This window comes from Octodon degus, unplaced genomic scaffold (genome assembly GCF_000260255.1).
Source record: "Octodon degus isolate 3935 unplaced genomic scaffold, OctDeg1.0 scaffold00088, whole genome shotgun sequence".
Lineage (NCBI taxonomy): Eukaryota > Metazoa > Chordata > Mammalia > Rodentia > Octodontidae > Octodon > Octodon degus.
In genome coordinates this window covers 2,507,867-2,523,618 of record NW_004524664.1, presented here as the reverse complement: position 1 = coordinate 2,523,618, position 15,752 = coordinate 2,507,867, and the positions used below count along the sequence as shown (strand labels likewise).

General features: G+C 38.1%; 1 protein-coding gene across 1 annotated transcript in view; it reads left to right on the top strand.

Moving 5' to 3' along the window:
- LOC101572691 (disintegrin and metalloproteinase domain-containing protein 32-like) overlaps window positions 1-15,752 on the top strand; it is a 227,901-nt gene that overhangs the window by 10,621 nt on the left and 201,528 nt on the right. The window contains exon 4 of the mRNA XM_023722021.1: window positions 585-660. Within this exon, the coding sequence (XP_023577789.1) occupies window positions 585-660 (76 nt within the window). The remainder of the gene's footprint in view (window positions 1-584; window positions 661-15,752) is intronic.

Genomic DNA, 15,752 nt, shown 5'->3' with positions numbered 1-15,752 from the left:
TACTTACCCACCTATGGGTAATCCCAGCAGTACTAAAACCCTTAATCTCAGCCTTGGATCACACATAATCCCAGTGGATCATGAGTTAACACAAACTCTAGAAGTCCTCACCCCATGACTGCATGAGGCTTTGGGGGGACAACTAGACACAAACCATAACACTCATTATGAAAGTAGTATATAGTACATGCAAGATAGTGAAACCCACAGTGAAAAAACAAAAAGCCCACAGTCTCACATCTACTTCATGTCTTTATATTTTAAACGCATTTTCCCACTTCTTGCAGTTCCTTTTCATTGCTTTAAAGTTCATTAAGTCTGGAAAGTTATTTTGAGTAACTGTGTATTCTACCAAAGATTGACATACTTCTTTTTTAGTCATTGAGGGCCATATGATCTCTCCCAAATTATTTTCTTCTGCTAATTTAGCTTAAATATACTAATAGGTACTCTGTGTTCTAGTGAATATTCATAAAAACAGAGAGATGGTAAAGATTTTCCCAAGTATGTTATCTTGATGACTGCTGTTTTGCATGTTTGAAAACAAAAGCTTTTAAAATTCTTTCACTCTTATTTATATTTAGATACTTCCTAACAAGTGACTTTAAGGTTTATTTGTACAACCAAAGTGTTGCTAATTCTCATTCTGCAGATGAACAGGTAAGAATTAAGTTCTATGTTTTATAAAACTAATAAAAGTATATCTAATGTAAACTTTCCTAACAGAGAAAGCTCTCAGTATTCACCAGGGTTATTTTTAAGGTATTTATTTAGGGTTAGATAAAATTATGAAGAAGTCCTTGCTTAGTACTGGATATAGAGAAGAGAGAGATTACCGCAGAGTGTCTATATAAGCAACCATGACTGTTTATCCTTCCCATGGGTGTGAGCTGCTTTAGGGTGAATAGAATAAATAGTAAATGAGGGTAGAACAAAGAATATAAAGGGCAGAGGGGGAGTTCTGCCTTGAGGAATTTGGGGGCTGAGAGAGAATATGGTCACATTGTTTCTCATCTCAGATGGTTCAGATAGATATGATTGTTTTTCTGTTTCCTGCCATGACTACTGGTAACAGACTCACCCATCAGGCATGGTATTCTTGTCGCTCTTGTTATGGGAAAAAAGTAGGGTAGATGGGCACTCTTTCTCATGGCTTTTTTGTGTAGAAAAGTGTGAGCAGTGCAGGCATCTTAATCAGGAGAGAAATTTAGGGGACAGGTGGCAGAGGGGTGGTATATGAGGTTAGGACTCAGACCTAGGTTGATTACAGTGACTGTATAGATGGCTGAAAATGAGGTATAAAAATTAACCAGTAACCTTGGTTAGGAAGGACAAGACTGGTTTAGCAAGGAGTGAGTTCACAGCAGGGTCCTGTGGAGATGATCAGGAATCGTCAAGAGGAGTGGTGAGGTGCAACTGTGGGGCATGGTAAAAGGAACAGGAGGGCTAGTTGGGCAAGACAGCACAGAGAGGTGGAGAAGAATTGGAACCCTCTCTATCTGGGGAAATATCACACAAAATTTCCTGCAAAAGGGTGTGAAACCAAGGAAGGGCAAGTGGACTGAATGAAGTATGTGAAGCAGCAGCATATGCATGGCAGAGAATTCAGGTGTCTTCTAGAATTTCGGTCAGCCTGAAGGAAGAGGAGGAGATCACTTGTGCCTAAGATGCTTGATATTCAGACAGATAGTGAAGCTAAACCCAACCGCCTATGTTGTAGGATAAAATTAAGCTTCTCTTCTGGAGAGTTAACAATGTAAGTTTGCAGACCAAAAATCAGAGAAAAAGAACGGCTACAAGGACAACCAACATTTTGACCCTTGCCTTTCAAGGTCAGTGAAGACTCAGGACATAGGAGAACCTATACTATAATATCATGTAACTCAGTTGTGTCCCAAATTTTCTGATCAAGGAAATTATAGGCCACAGAGGAATGTGATCGATGATGTAGAGTGTGCCTAAGGAGAGTCCCATGCAGAGAAAACATTCTCTCAGGCTTTCACAGAGAACAAATTGGTCAAGCAATGGCCATGACTCATCCACATGGCTGATACTGACAAAGGATCTACAAGGTGTGGTACAGAGTTTCAGGCTATATTGTGAGAGGATTTGACTGACCTTATCACATACAAAAGTTACATTTCTTGTTAATTCAAGCACATACAATATTTAAATTACAATGGAATGTCCTCTGACAAAACTATCCAAAAAAGTGGGATAGAAATGAATGACTCTTTTGTATCTGTATACTCAAAATATTTAGGATAAATATACAGGTCCACTCTCTCAGTTCAATGAATAGAGAGGTTTGTTATAATAGTGTTTGAGACAGGATATGATGTCTGCATCTTGTACAATGAATAACCACTAAGACAACAATATGCAATGTATTAATTACTGTAAATGTGCCAGTAATCAGTTGTGAAACTGTCTCACTGATATTTGTTTCTCAATAAAATTATTTAAAAAATTAAATAAGAAAAAAAAAAAACACTTGTGAATTTCACAAAGAAGAGTCAGACAAGTTTTCAGCAGGACCCAGCATTACCCATGAGTGATGTGCTGACTGGGGTGTGTCTCATAGATAGACTGCTACCTGGGTGCTGTAGATAACTAGCAAAAGTCCTCATCCAGGGTTTTACATTTTTAATTAGGACAGGTTTTTTTTTCAGCTATCTTCATAAGGCTAGGGGCCAGAAGAAGTAAAGATGAGGTTAGCAGTGTGTCATAGCTGTTTTAGGGCCTGTTGCACAACTGAGATATAGTTTCTTTTTTTTATGGCCCCCTCAGCCTGCCCTACATGTAGGGATGGCATGATTTGTGGTACTGTAAATCAAACTGAGTTCCCTGCACTTGCCTAAGCTTGCCTAAGCAGGTGCTTTGGACTGCTGAGCTATCTCACTGGTGTTTGGGAGATCATTTCTGATGGGGCTTGTCTCTGGGCTGAGGATTGGTCTGAGGAGAATGGTGTGGTCATACAAAAGCTCAAATGAACTGTATCTCCCAAGGGGGCTTAGATGTAAGGGAGAACAATAAGGAGCAGCAAAATCCAGTCTTTATAGAGCTGGGGTGTGAGCTTAGTGAAGTTGGCTTGATTGTTGTTATCTGTACTTATTTGGATAATTGAGGCCAGTAGTGCATATGGAGACTTTTTTAGACACCAAGTAACTTAGACACTATGTGGGTAATATGATTAGTAAAAGGCAGGCCACTCTCTGATTGGATGGGGGGGCAGGCCAAATCAGGGGATAATATTTGTGAAAAAGAGAGAGTTGACAATGGCAGAGGCCTTTTCTGAGCCAGTAGGAAAGATCTCTGTCCATCCAGTAAAGATATTGATGTAGACTAGGCGATATCTTAACTTTTGTACCCACAGAATGTGGGGGAAATCATTTTTCCAGTCCTGAGATGGAGAAATGCCTTGCACTTGACGTGTAGGAAAAAGAGGATTAGAATTAGGAGGTGTCATCTGATTGGCAAGAGGTTCTGGGAAAGGTGGGAAATAGCTGTGATGGCTTTGGCCTGGGGGCTTCTTTTGGGGAGCTAGGTCAGTTGGATCTAGCATTAGGGAGAAGTCAGCATTGGACAGAGGGAATGCAGGTGGGAGGGAATGAAGAAGGATTTAAGAGGAACCACAGGAGCACAGGGTATGAAGGTAATGAGTATAAAGAATGCCTGGAAATAGGGTATCTTGACAGATCACAGATGGGATGGAGAGGTTTTATGTTTTTGAAAAAGCAGGTTAAGGGAAATGATAGGGGAATCAAAAAAGGAAAATTTCCCATGGAGACCAGGGAGAAGTATTTGTCATGCCTGGTGTGTCAAAATGAAAGTGGCAACAAGGTCCACAGCAAATGTCTCCAGTTGAGACTCAGGACTATAATAGAGCATGGGTGAGTGTTCAAGGCAGGCATTCCTGCAGTTAGCCACCAAAGGATGACAGTTCTTCCCAGAAGGTGTTTCCATGCCAGCACTGAGTTTAAGTCACATAGTAGGTGAAATAAGCCTCTGTCTGTCCTGGTGAGCAGAAGGGTGGAAAGGTAGGAGAGGTGTGGAGAGAAAACATGAGAGGTGGGAGAAGTGTCCCAGACTGTAGAGTTGAAGTGAAGAGAAATGATGGGAGCTACAGTGGGCATGGGGTAGGGAATGGGATTCATTGGGTTGGCTATATGTGCTGATTCTGTCCAAGGATTTCATCCTGGGGTTGCATCAACTTGGTTAATATGCCTCTCACTCGAAAGGGAATGGGACAAATAGGGATGACTGTAAATAAATGTGGGACAGTGTAACCCAGTGGCACTAGATGGCAATGTTTTTATGATCTGGAGCCTTTGCTGTTAATCCCTATAACCATAATTGTGGCTATTATAGTCTTCATAGTGGTTATTCATAATATAGGATGCAGACGTGATATCCTGTTCAAACACTATTAGTAGAAATCTTTCTTCTCATTGAATTAAGAGAAAGTAGCTGTATATCTATCCTATTTTGTATATACAGATAAAAAATGGCCCTTCATTTCTATACCCCCTTTTTTTAGTTTTGTCAGAGATGCTATTTCATTGCCATTTAAATATTGTAGGTGCATGAATTCAACAAAATAATCCAATATAGTTCAGTAGTCCAAAAAAGTAGTGGGTTTTCCATAGGACTGGCACTGTGGGCAGAAGGGTGGAAAGGCAGGAGAGGTGTGGAGAGAAAACATGAGAGGTGGGAGAAGTGTCCCAGACTGTAGAGTTGAAGTGAAGAGAAATGAAGAGAGCCACAGTGGGCATGGGGTAGGGAGTGGGATTCATTGGGTTGGCTATATGTGCTTAGCATATTAATATAGCTTTACTTTTTATACTTTTCTGCTGGATGGTTAAGACCAAGATTAAAGAAAAACTTATATAACAAGAAATGTAACTTTTGTGTCTTCCAAGGTCAGTCAAATCCCCTCATGATTTAACCTGAAACCCTGTACCAGTTTGTAGATCATATATCAGTGTTAGCCATGTGGATGAGTCAGGGCCATTGCTTGACCAATTTGTTCTCTGTGAAAGCCTGAGAGAATGTTTTCTCTCATGGGACTCCCCTTAGGCACACTCTACATCATTGATCACATTCCTCTGTGGCCCTATAATCTCCTTGATCAGAAAATTTGGGACACACCTGAGTTATAGAATGTTACAGTACAGGTTCTCCTATGTCTTGAGTTCTCACTGATCTTGAAAGGCGAGGGCCAAAAGGTTGGCTGTCCTTGCAGCCCTTCTGTTTCTCTAATTTTTGGTCTGCAGACTTAAGTTGTTATCCATCCAGAAGAGAAGCTTAATGATATTATTACCTTATAGCATAGGCAGTTGAGCTGAACCTCATTATCTGTCTGAATACCAAACATCTTTTTTTCTTTTTGAGAGAAACAGAAAATTTTATTTTTCCAAACATATTTACATTAGCATGACTAGTAGGTAATTTTTGACCCTGAAATGTAGGAACTATAGTACAAATTCTTCCTGAGGGCATGTACAGGAGGAGAGCCCATTAGGAAGGGGGCTGCTTGAAGTGAGGTACTTCACTCTGCATAAACTGAACACAGAAACCCTCTGCTCGCTAAGCTCTGGTCACTAGAAGAACTGGGGATACTGACTTCAATTGCTTTTTTTGCACTTTGGGGCCCAGGTACAGAGTAACCTGCCAGTAGTCCTCAGCATCCTCCCAGCTGTTGAAACAGAGGAAAGCCCATGCAAGCTCCCCTGAGCTGGGAAGAGTCTGGGCCAGAGCCACAGCAGAGACAACATGGAGCCCAGCTCTTGCCCAGTGCTCATCCTGGGCCCCAGCACCATGCAGTCAGTTGTGGGCTCCGTGCTTGAATACTAAACATCTTAGACATAACATGGAACAGTTATTTTCCATTAAGTATTGATATGTTAAACTTTAAATCCCTACAGAATGTGAAGAAAAATAATAAAAAATTTAAAAGTTTATAAAAATAGGAAAAAACAATTATATATTATTACACAGAAATTTAGAAATCTAACCATATACAGCATTGTAGTAGGACAGTCCTATGACAGGTGCAACTGTTATGGAAATCAGTGGAAACTCCTTAAAAAAACTAGGACTGGAAACCTCATTCAAACAGCTATCCCCCTACTGGGAATTTTCCCATAGGTCCTGATTTGTTCTGGGTGGGCTGGACATCTTAGATTGTCTTTTGCTTCTCCATTTTGGCATTTTTGAAGCTCCCAATGATCACCCAGACTAGAGGCGTCAGGAAAGGGTGTGTCATAGGTCATCAAGATTGCTACAACAGTTGGTTGGACAGGGTAGTACTCACCAAGGCTCCCATGAATGGGTTGTGTGTTGGGACAGGGGCAGCTGAAGCTCAGCAAACATTCTGCACAGGTGGTGGATGTGGACTGGACTCACCAGATCCCTGTAGCTTCCTAGCTTCCACCTTTGTTGTATAGGTGGAATAGAACCCTGCAGGTCTACCACAGTTCTATGCCAGTGGTGTGTTGGAGCCAGGCTTCTATCTCTTTTGATTGTACTTTTCTGCTGGTTATTTAAGACCAGGTTAAAATGAAACTTGTGCTATTATAATGTTACCTCTTGCTGTCTGTCATTATCAGGTAAGCTTCTTGAGTCATTACTTTTTGAACTATGCACAGAGCCAATCAGCTTCTCTGTCAGTGTCAGCTGCCAGAATGGTCAAGGTCTTTCTTGACCATGTTGCTTTCTGTGAAATCATGGGAGGCTTTTCTCTCTTGGAGATCCTCATTTGGCATACGTTTTTCTCTGTCATCTAGAGACCAGCAGGTTTCTTGCTCAGGAGATTGTTAACTCACCAAAGTTGTAGGATGCTATAGAAAATGTTCCCTCATGATTGCATCTCTCTGCTATTGGAGGGTGAAGGCCAAACTTCTGACTGTTTTTTTAGCCCACTTTTCACTCTAGTTCTGATCTTTAGACTTTAGTTGTTGAACAGTCCGAAGAGAAGATCAGTGATATTGATCTTAATTACCAGATGTAAAGCACAAGTATAAATTTCCTTTTGACAGATACTATCTTCTGTTAAAGGCAAGCAGTTATAAGCTTTGTTAATTTAACCTTCTAGAGGGAAGGGTATTCTCTAATCAAGGGGTTTTAAGTTAACTTTTGATGATTTGTTGAAAATCTAAGCTTTTAAGAGGCTGAAGAGAAAGAACTCAAACTCTGGCTGACCTGGGAGAGGTATGACAGGGAAAAAGGAACATGGACTCTTGTTCTCCCCACTTTGTGGAGGGGTAGAGAATGGTGAAGGGCCTGGAAGTAGTCCAGATTGGGTCAGTGGCAGAGTGGGGATTTGGAGAACACATGGTAGAGAGGAGAGAAGCAGCCTGAGCCACACAACCTGGGCCAGGGGAGCTATGAGTAGGGGGCAAGTCTTTGCAAGTTAGCCCTGGGTGGGCTTAGCTGGACACAGACCACTGTGTTGGAGTATGTAAGTAGTTCAGTGTGGCATTGACTTGGCAGCTGGGGCTGGTGGCCTGAGACTCCAAGGTCCACAACTGTGCACATGGTAGTTGTATAGCAGAGTAGTGGCATTCTACATGGCATTTAGGCAGTGCAGTGAGGGTGACGTGGGTACAGGTCTCATTTTCTTTATGTGCTGCGTGAGCAGGCAAATGAGTGGCTTCCAAGTGCTGTGCAGCAGGCTGTGCTTGTAGGTGCTATGGTCCCATTGTGTGCATGAGTGCTGGTTGGACCTTTGTGGCCTCTGTTGTGGCATTCTACATGAGCTATGCTGTTCTTCCCAGGCTGTAATGAGAGTCAGTGGGCTTGAGCTGTGAAGAACTAGGTGTAAGAGATGCAAGTCTAGGTAGCAGTCCTCTGCAGCCTGGGATCCCTCACCCAGGCCTGGTGCACAGGTGAGTCTGCTGGGAGGAGGCTACCTACAGTTAAACCACCAGGATATGCCTAAACTGGAGGGCAGGAGTGTGAAGAGGGGAAGAGGGTGTCAGAAGAGGCTTGCAGGACATCTTGCATGACCTCCCCATGCTTCCAAAGCTCCCCACTCACTATGAAGCAGAGGCCTCGGTGGGCAGGGAGGAGGGAACTGGAGACAGAGGGGAAAGTTTTAAAGGTACAAATTCTTACTTAATATGAAGCTAGCAGTGAATGTTTCAGGCATGGTCTGAGATGCCAAAGTCACAGTCTCTTTAAGACCTTCTAGACTTGAGATAGGGGTGTAAGTCCTGATAAAGATGAGTACCCTATCTTAGGTTTTGGGAACCATATATTAAAAGTGCAGAGGGGAGAGAGGCCATGTAGGAAGCTCAGCTGTTTATTCCCTCCAGTGGGAGTGAGCTGAATTTGGAGAGCTGAATCAGCTGTAAGAGAGGGGAGAACAAAAGATTTGAAGGGCAGAGGAGTTCTGCCTTAAGGAATTTGGGGGCAGAGAGTGTGATGACTTTTCTGGGGTACAAGGTATAGATAGACATACTTTTGTTCTTCTTCCATGTCTGCTGGTAACAACCTCACATGTGACACTTTTCTTTGCAAGAAGCTAAGTCGTACTCTTTGGGAAGAATGAATGTGCCTGACATCAAAATTTCTTGGTGTCTTACAACTAAAACAGTTAATTTTGGGTAAACCTGAGTTCTTTGTGTCCCAAAATTAAAGAATAAACTTAAGAGAAAAAAATGAATTTGGGAGAATATTTATTGTCTATCATAAGGAAAAAGCTTTTTGTGTATATACTTATCAAAAGGGGTAAGGATGCCACTGTGCTTTCTTTCTCTTGACCTTATATAGATAGGCAGAATGTAGGGGCCTGGCACAAAGGAAATGAATTCAACAGTGTTCAAGAAGAAACGGGTTATCTTGCTTTCCTACTTTATTTTCATTCCAGTTGACGTCCAGGTCCAGAGATGAGGAAGAGCTGTTAAGTTAGCACGCCCAGGACAAGAGTCTTCTTCCTGCAGGGAAGAGTCCGTATCTCTCTATTCTTAATCCAAACTTTTAACCTTTGTTCTTTTTTCCTCTACATTTCTTTTCTTATTTAATTTTTATTCATTTTATTAACAAAAAAAGATAAAATAGCAATCAAATAATTTCAAAAACAGGTTAGTATGACCGTTACAATAATTGCAGCACTGCCTATTGTCCTTCATAGTAGTTATACAGAAAACAAGTTGTACACATGAAAACTTGTCTAAACACTATGAGTACAGACCTTTCTTCTCATTGAACTAAAAAAAAGTAGCTCCATATTTATCATATCTTGTATATACATACATATTTTTTTCACTACAAAATGATCCTATACTTATATCCCAATTTTGTTTTGTTTTGTCAGAGATGGGTATTGCATTGCAGTCAGAGAAGCTGTATTTGGAGAAGTCTTTGAAGAGTCTTTTCATACTTGATGCCAGTCCAAATATTGTAGCTACTTCAATTCAGCAGAATAACCCAATATAGTCCCATAGTCCATAATACTAGTGAGTTACCAGCAAAAATGGCAATTTTCCAAAGCTGTTGAGTTGAGCCTTTCACAGCTCAGTATATTAATATAGCTTCCCTTTTTATACCTCATGGTTACACTTTTCTGCCGGATGGTTAAACCCAAGTTAAAGAAAGACCTATATAACTAAAAATGTAACTTTTGCTATCTAATCAGGTCAGTCAAAACCCCTCAGGATTTACCCTGGAACCATGTACAGCACCTTGGGATCTTCTGTCAGTGTCAGCCATGTGAATGAGTTATGGCCATTGCTTGACAAATTTGTTCTCTGTGAAAGCCTGAGAGAATTTTTTTCTCTGTAGGTGACTCTCCTTAGGCACACTATGCATTGTCAATAACTTTCCTTTGTGGCCCCATATTTCCTTGATTAGAAAATTTGGGATATCATTTGCAGGATGTCACACCAAAGGTTTTCTTATGTCCTGAGTCCTCATGGACCCTAAAGGGACAGGGCCAAAATATTGGCCATATTTTTAGCCCATTAATCTGCCTAATTTTTGGTCTTCAAGCTTTGGTTGTTAAACCAAAAGCGAAGCTTACTGATATAGCTATCCTATAACAGAGGCAATTAATCTTAACATCATTGTCTGTCTGACTATCACATACCTTAGACATAAAATGAAGCTGTTATATTCCAACAACCATAGATGTTCTAATATTTAAATCCCTATAGAATATTAAAAAAATAATTGCACATTTTACATGGATATTTGGAAATCAAACCATATTCAACACTGTAGCAGTATAATCCTGCTACATTTTGTTTTTCTTGTCCCTTGTTTACATTTATTACCTTTTTAAACATACATTTACTTTAAGAAGAATATTGCAATAATTGATATGACATTAGAAGCAGTATGCAGTTAGAAGACCAAAATGACAGGTATTTTAAGCATAGTTTTAGTACTACACATTGCTGTCTGCAGTGTAGTTGCTTAGATCACAGATATCATATCTAGAGTTAGTCAGGGTGAGAATTCTACTCATTAACTGCTTTTTTCAAAAACCTGATAGAAGTTTTAGAATCATTGCCTTAATCATTTTCTTTATATAAATGTATGGTTTTTGCCCCTACCATATTTCTTAACTTCTTTCTGTGTTCTCTTTATGTTGTTTAATCCTTAAGTTCTCTCTTTCCATTTTACTGTGTTGTACCATTCAATTGTTATTTTTTTTTTTTTGAGTTCTTACACTAGGGATGTAATAGAATATTCACACTTGTGGGTCTGGTTTATTTCACTTATGAGTAAATCTTCAAGTTCCATCCACTTATATATGAAGGCTACATGTTTATTTTGCTTTATATCTGAGTAATACTCCATTGTATAAAACCACCACATCTTTTTCATCCATTCCTCAGAAGATGGGCATTTTGGTTGTTTCCAAGATTTGTCTATCATGGGTTGTGCTGCAATGAACATAGGTGCACATATATCACTATGATATGATATTTTCAGATCCTCTGGGAAAATTCCCAGTAGTGGAATAGCAAGATTGAATGGGATTTTCAGTCTTAGTTTTTTGCGGAGTCTCCACACTGATTTTCATAATGGTTGCACCATTGTACATTCCCACTAGCAGTGGAGAAGAGTTCCTTCTTCCCTGCACCCTCTACAACATTTGTTGTTGGTTGATTTCCTTATGATAGCCATTCTTTCAGGGGTGAGAGGGTATGTCAGTTTTGTTATAATTTGGACTTCATGAATGACTAGTGATGTGGAGCATTTTTTCATGTATTGATTTGCTTCTATTTTTCCTCTGAGAAGTATATGTTCACCTCAGATGCCTCTTTTTGGATTGGGTCTTAAAGTTTGGTGCACTAATGCTTTTTAGTTCTTTATAAATTGTACATAGAAGACCTTTGTCTGAGTGCTTATTAGTTAAGATTTTTTCCTAATTTGTGGGTTATCTTTTCACTCTGTTGGTATTTTCTTTTGACATGCAAAATCTTCTCAAAAAGAGGAGTTCCCAATTGTTAATTCTTTCAGGTATTTCTCATACAGTTTGATTTTTGTTCATGAACTGTTTGCCTACTTCTGTGTCTTCAAGATTTCCTCCTACTTTTTCCTCCAGGAAATTTAGCGTTTCTGTTTTAATGTTTAGATCTTTACTCCATTTTGACTTTAGTTTAGTGCATGGTGATAGACCTCAGCATGTAGAGAGCCAATTTTTACAGCACCATTTGTTAGAGAGGCAATTTTTCTTTCAGTAAGCATGTTTGACACCTTTGTCAAATATAAGATGATTGAGTGTGTCTATATTTGCTTCTGCATCTTCTAATCTATAACATTGACCCTCCAGTCTATTACTTTTACAATAACAAGTTTATTTTGTCACAGTGGCTGTGTAGTGTAATTTCAAGTCAGGGATTGTAATGCCTCCTGCCTTGTCATTGTTGCCCAGGATTGCCTTTGCTATTCTAGGACTTTTCTGATTCCAAATTATTTTTAGGAATGATTTCTCTATGTCCGTGAGGTATGTTGGTGGTATTTAATAGGGTTTCCATTAATTCTGTATAACAATTTTGGCCATTTTCACAATGTTTCTGGTTTTTCCTATCCAGAAACACAGAATTTCTTTCCTTTTTCTGAAATCTACTTTGATCTATTTTTTTTAAGAGTACTGTAATTTTCATTGTATAGATCTTTTACTTCTGAAGTTAGATTAATTCTTAAGCATTTTCTTCAGTGCTACTATAAAAGTTTTGTTTCTCTAATTTTCCTCTCATTGTGTTTGTTATCTATGTAGAGGAATGCTACTGATTTTTAGATATGAACTTTGTGTCCTGTAGCTATGCTATTGAATTTGTGTATTACTTCTAGTAGCTTCATGATGGAGTTTTTTTGGTCTTCCAAGTAGACTATCATGTCATCTGCAAATAATGACAGTTTAGCTTCTTCACCTATTCTCATTCCTTTAATTTCTCACTTGTCTTGTGGCTCTAAATAATGATTCCAGAACTTTACTGAATAGGAGTGGTGGTAGAGCACATCCTTGTGTTGTATCTGACCTGAGAGTAAAAGATATTTCAGTTTTTACCCATCTATAATTATGTTAGCAGATGGATTAGCATAGATGGCTTTTTATTAGATTGAGGTAGAGACCATCTAATTCCTATGTTCTGCATAAATTTGAATATGAATGAGTGTTGAACTTTGCCTTTTCTCCATCAATTTAGATGATCATGTGGTTTTTGGATTTGGCTGTATTGATATAGTGTATTACATTTGTAGATTTGCATATGTTGAACTATTCTTGAGTCCCTGAAATGAATCCTACCTGGTCATGGTGTATAATCTTCTTAATAATTTGCTGTATTTTATTTGCTAGGTTTTTGTTGAGGATTTTTGCATCTATGTTCTTGAGGGAGATTGGCCTGTAGTTCTCTTTTTTAGTTGCATCTTTCTCTGGTTTTGCTATCAGTATAATACTTGTCTCCAAGAATGATTTTGGGAGTATTGTTTCCTTTTCAATTTCATTGTAGAGTTTGAGGAATATTTGGATTACATCTTCTCTAAATTTCTGTAGAATTAAGCTATGGATCCATTAGGACCTCTACTTTTCTTTTTTGGTATTTTTTAAATTACATTTTAAATTTCATTGGCTATTATTGGATAATTGATAGTTCTTATATCTTCTTGATCCAGTTTTGGTAATTTTACCTTTCTAGGAATCTCTCCATTTCCTCAGTGTCTTCGATTCTGTGATAGTAAAGATTCTCAAAATAGCTATTGATGATCTTCTGAATTTCCACAAGGTGTGTGGTAGGTAATATTGCCCTATTCATTCCTTATTGCTTGAACTTGAGTTTTTCTTTCCTCTTTTTGATGAGATTAGCTGGGGGCTTATCAATTTTATTTAATCTTTCAAAGAATGAGATTTTTGATTTATTAATTCTTTCCATTGTTTTCTTTATCTCAATTGTATTTATTTCTTCTCTAATCTTTATAATTTCCTCCTGTCTTTCGGCTTTGGGTATGGTTTGCTCTTCTTTTTGTAGATGCTTGAGGTTCAGTATTAGGGTATTTATTTGTTCCTGTTCTGTTTTCCTAGTTTGTGAGTTACAGCTATAAATTTCTGTCTAAGAAATATTTTCATTGCTTTCCATAATTTTCAATAAGTTGTACTTGAATTTTTATTGAATTTTTGATATTATTTAATTTCTTATTTAATTTCATCCATAATCCATTAGTTGCTGAAGAGGGCATTGTTTAATTTCCATGTATTTATGGGGTTTTGTAGTTTCTTTTATATTTCTATTTTAATTGCACTGTGGTCAGATAATATGCATGGGAGAATTTCTATTTTCTTCCATATACATAAGTGTGACCAATGGACTAGTAGGTGTTCTATTTTGGAAAATGTCCCATATTTAGCTGAAATGAATGTGTATTCTGATTGGTTTAGGGGAACACTCTGTATATGTCCACTAAGTCTATTTGTTCCAAATTCTGGTCCAGTTCTGCTGCTTCTTGCTAATTTTTTGTCTACTTGACCTATCATTTTGGATAAAAGAGGTATTAAGGTCTCCTGTTAAGATTGTGGTATTAGATAATTAGATTTCACATGTCCATTAAGATTTGTCTTATATAGTTGGGTGCTCCTGTGTTTGGTGCATACATATTTATGATTGTTACCTATTCCTGTTGTATTTTTCCCCTTAAAAGTATATAGTGACCTTCTTTAATTCATTTCCTCATTATTTGTTTGAAGTTCAGACTGTCTGCAAACAGGATTGACACCCCTGCTTTTTTCTGAGATGCTGGGGCATTGCCTATGAATTTCTGTATAAGTTATGTTTGTTTCTTGTATACAGCATATTGTTAGATTTTACTTACTAATCACTTATGCCAGTCTACTTTTTTAACTGGTGAATTGAATCTGTTTACATTGATGGTTATAATTGAGATGTATTGGCTTATAATTGACATGTTGTTTACCTGCTGTTGTACATCCTTTTTCTCCTGTGTTTAATTGATTGCCATATTTGGTGGGTTCTTTCCATTCTCATTCATGGAGCTGTGATCATTTTTGTCCCCCTGTGGAATATCTTTTTGTAGTCTGTGTAGTGTTGGCTTTATCATCATGAAATTCTTTAGTAGTTCTTTGTCATGGAAGTATTTCACTTCTCCATCAAATTTGAAAGGGAGTTTTTCAGGGTATAGCAGTTTGGGCTGGAATTTATTTTCTTTGAGGAATTGAAGTACTTTGGTCCATGCTCTTCTTGACTTCATGATTTGTGAAGAGAAATCTGCCATTAGTCTGATGGATTTTCCTTTAAATGTGATCTGTTTCTTTTCTCTATGAGCATTTAGTATATTGTTCTTGTCCTGGATTTCTGGAATTTTGATTATTATATGTCTGAGTGTGGTTTTAATTGGGTTGATCTTATTTGGAGTTCTATATGTTTCATTACCTGAATGTCACATTGTTTCCCCATATTTGGGAAGTTTTCTGCCATTACTTCTGTCCATATTCTTTTTATATCATTTGTATTGACTCCTTCTTTCTCACTGATGCCTATTAGTCTTATGTTGTTCATCTTTGTATCATCTTGCACATGTTGCATTATGTTTTTCCTGCATCCTAGTTGTTTTTAAGAGATCCTTTCTTAATTTTTCACTAGCTGCAACGGTGTCTTCAAGGTCTGAAATTCTATCTTCATTTTCATTCAAATGGTTTTGGCAGTTTATGATTGAAGTTTTAGATTCCTGTATATCTCTTTAAATCTGCTTCATGCATTCTATTTCTTTCCTATATTGCTCATTCAAGGATTCCATCATTTTTCTATTCTCTATTTTTTAATCAGCAACTTCTTTAGACACACTTAGTAATTTTTTCATTATAGTCATCATTTCTTTTTTTACTTTAGAAATTATTTCTAATCTGATTTCCTCTATACATTTTTGCCATTGTTTCTTCACTTCAGATGCTATTATTCAGAGATTTCAGGTATGTGACTTCGAATTTATTCTATGCTAGTGTCTCTTGCATTTGTTCTGGGTGGGCTCGGGTCCTAAGAATGCATTTTGCTCCTTCTCTTTGTCATTTTGTATAGCATTGTCCTCTGACCTTTGTTGTACAGCTTTGATGCAGTTATTATCTTAGCCACTACTGATATTCTTTCCCAAGAGATATTATGTGGTTAAGTCAGTTATGTTTTTTATTTACAGAACAACAATTAGTAACACTAATAATTGGTGGTGGTATTCATCAGTTGGAAAACTTTTGTAAGTAATGAGTCTGTATTTTAGACCATAAGAGCAAG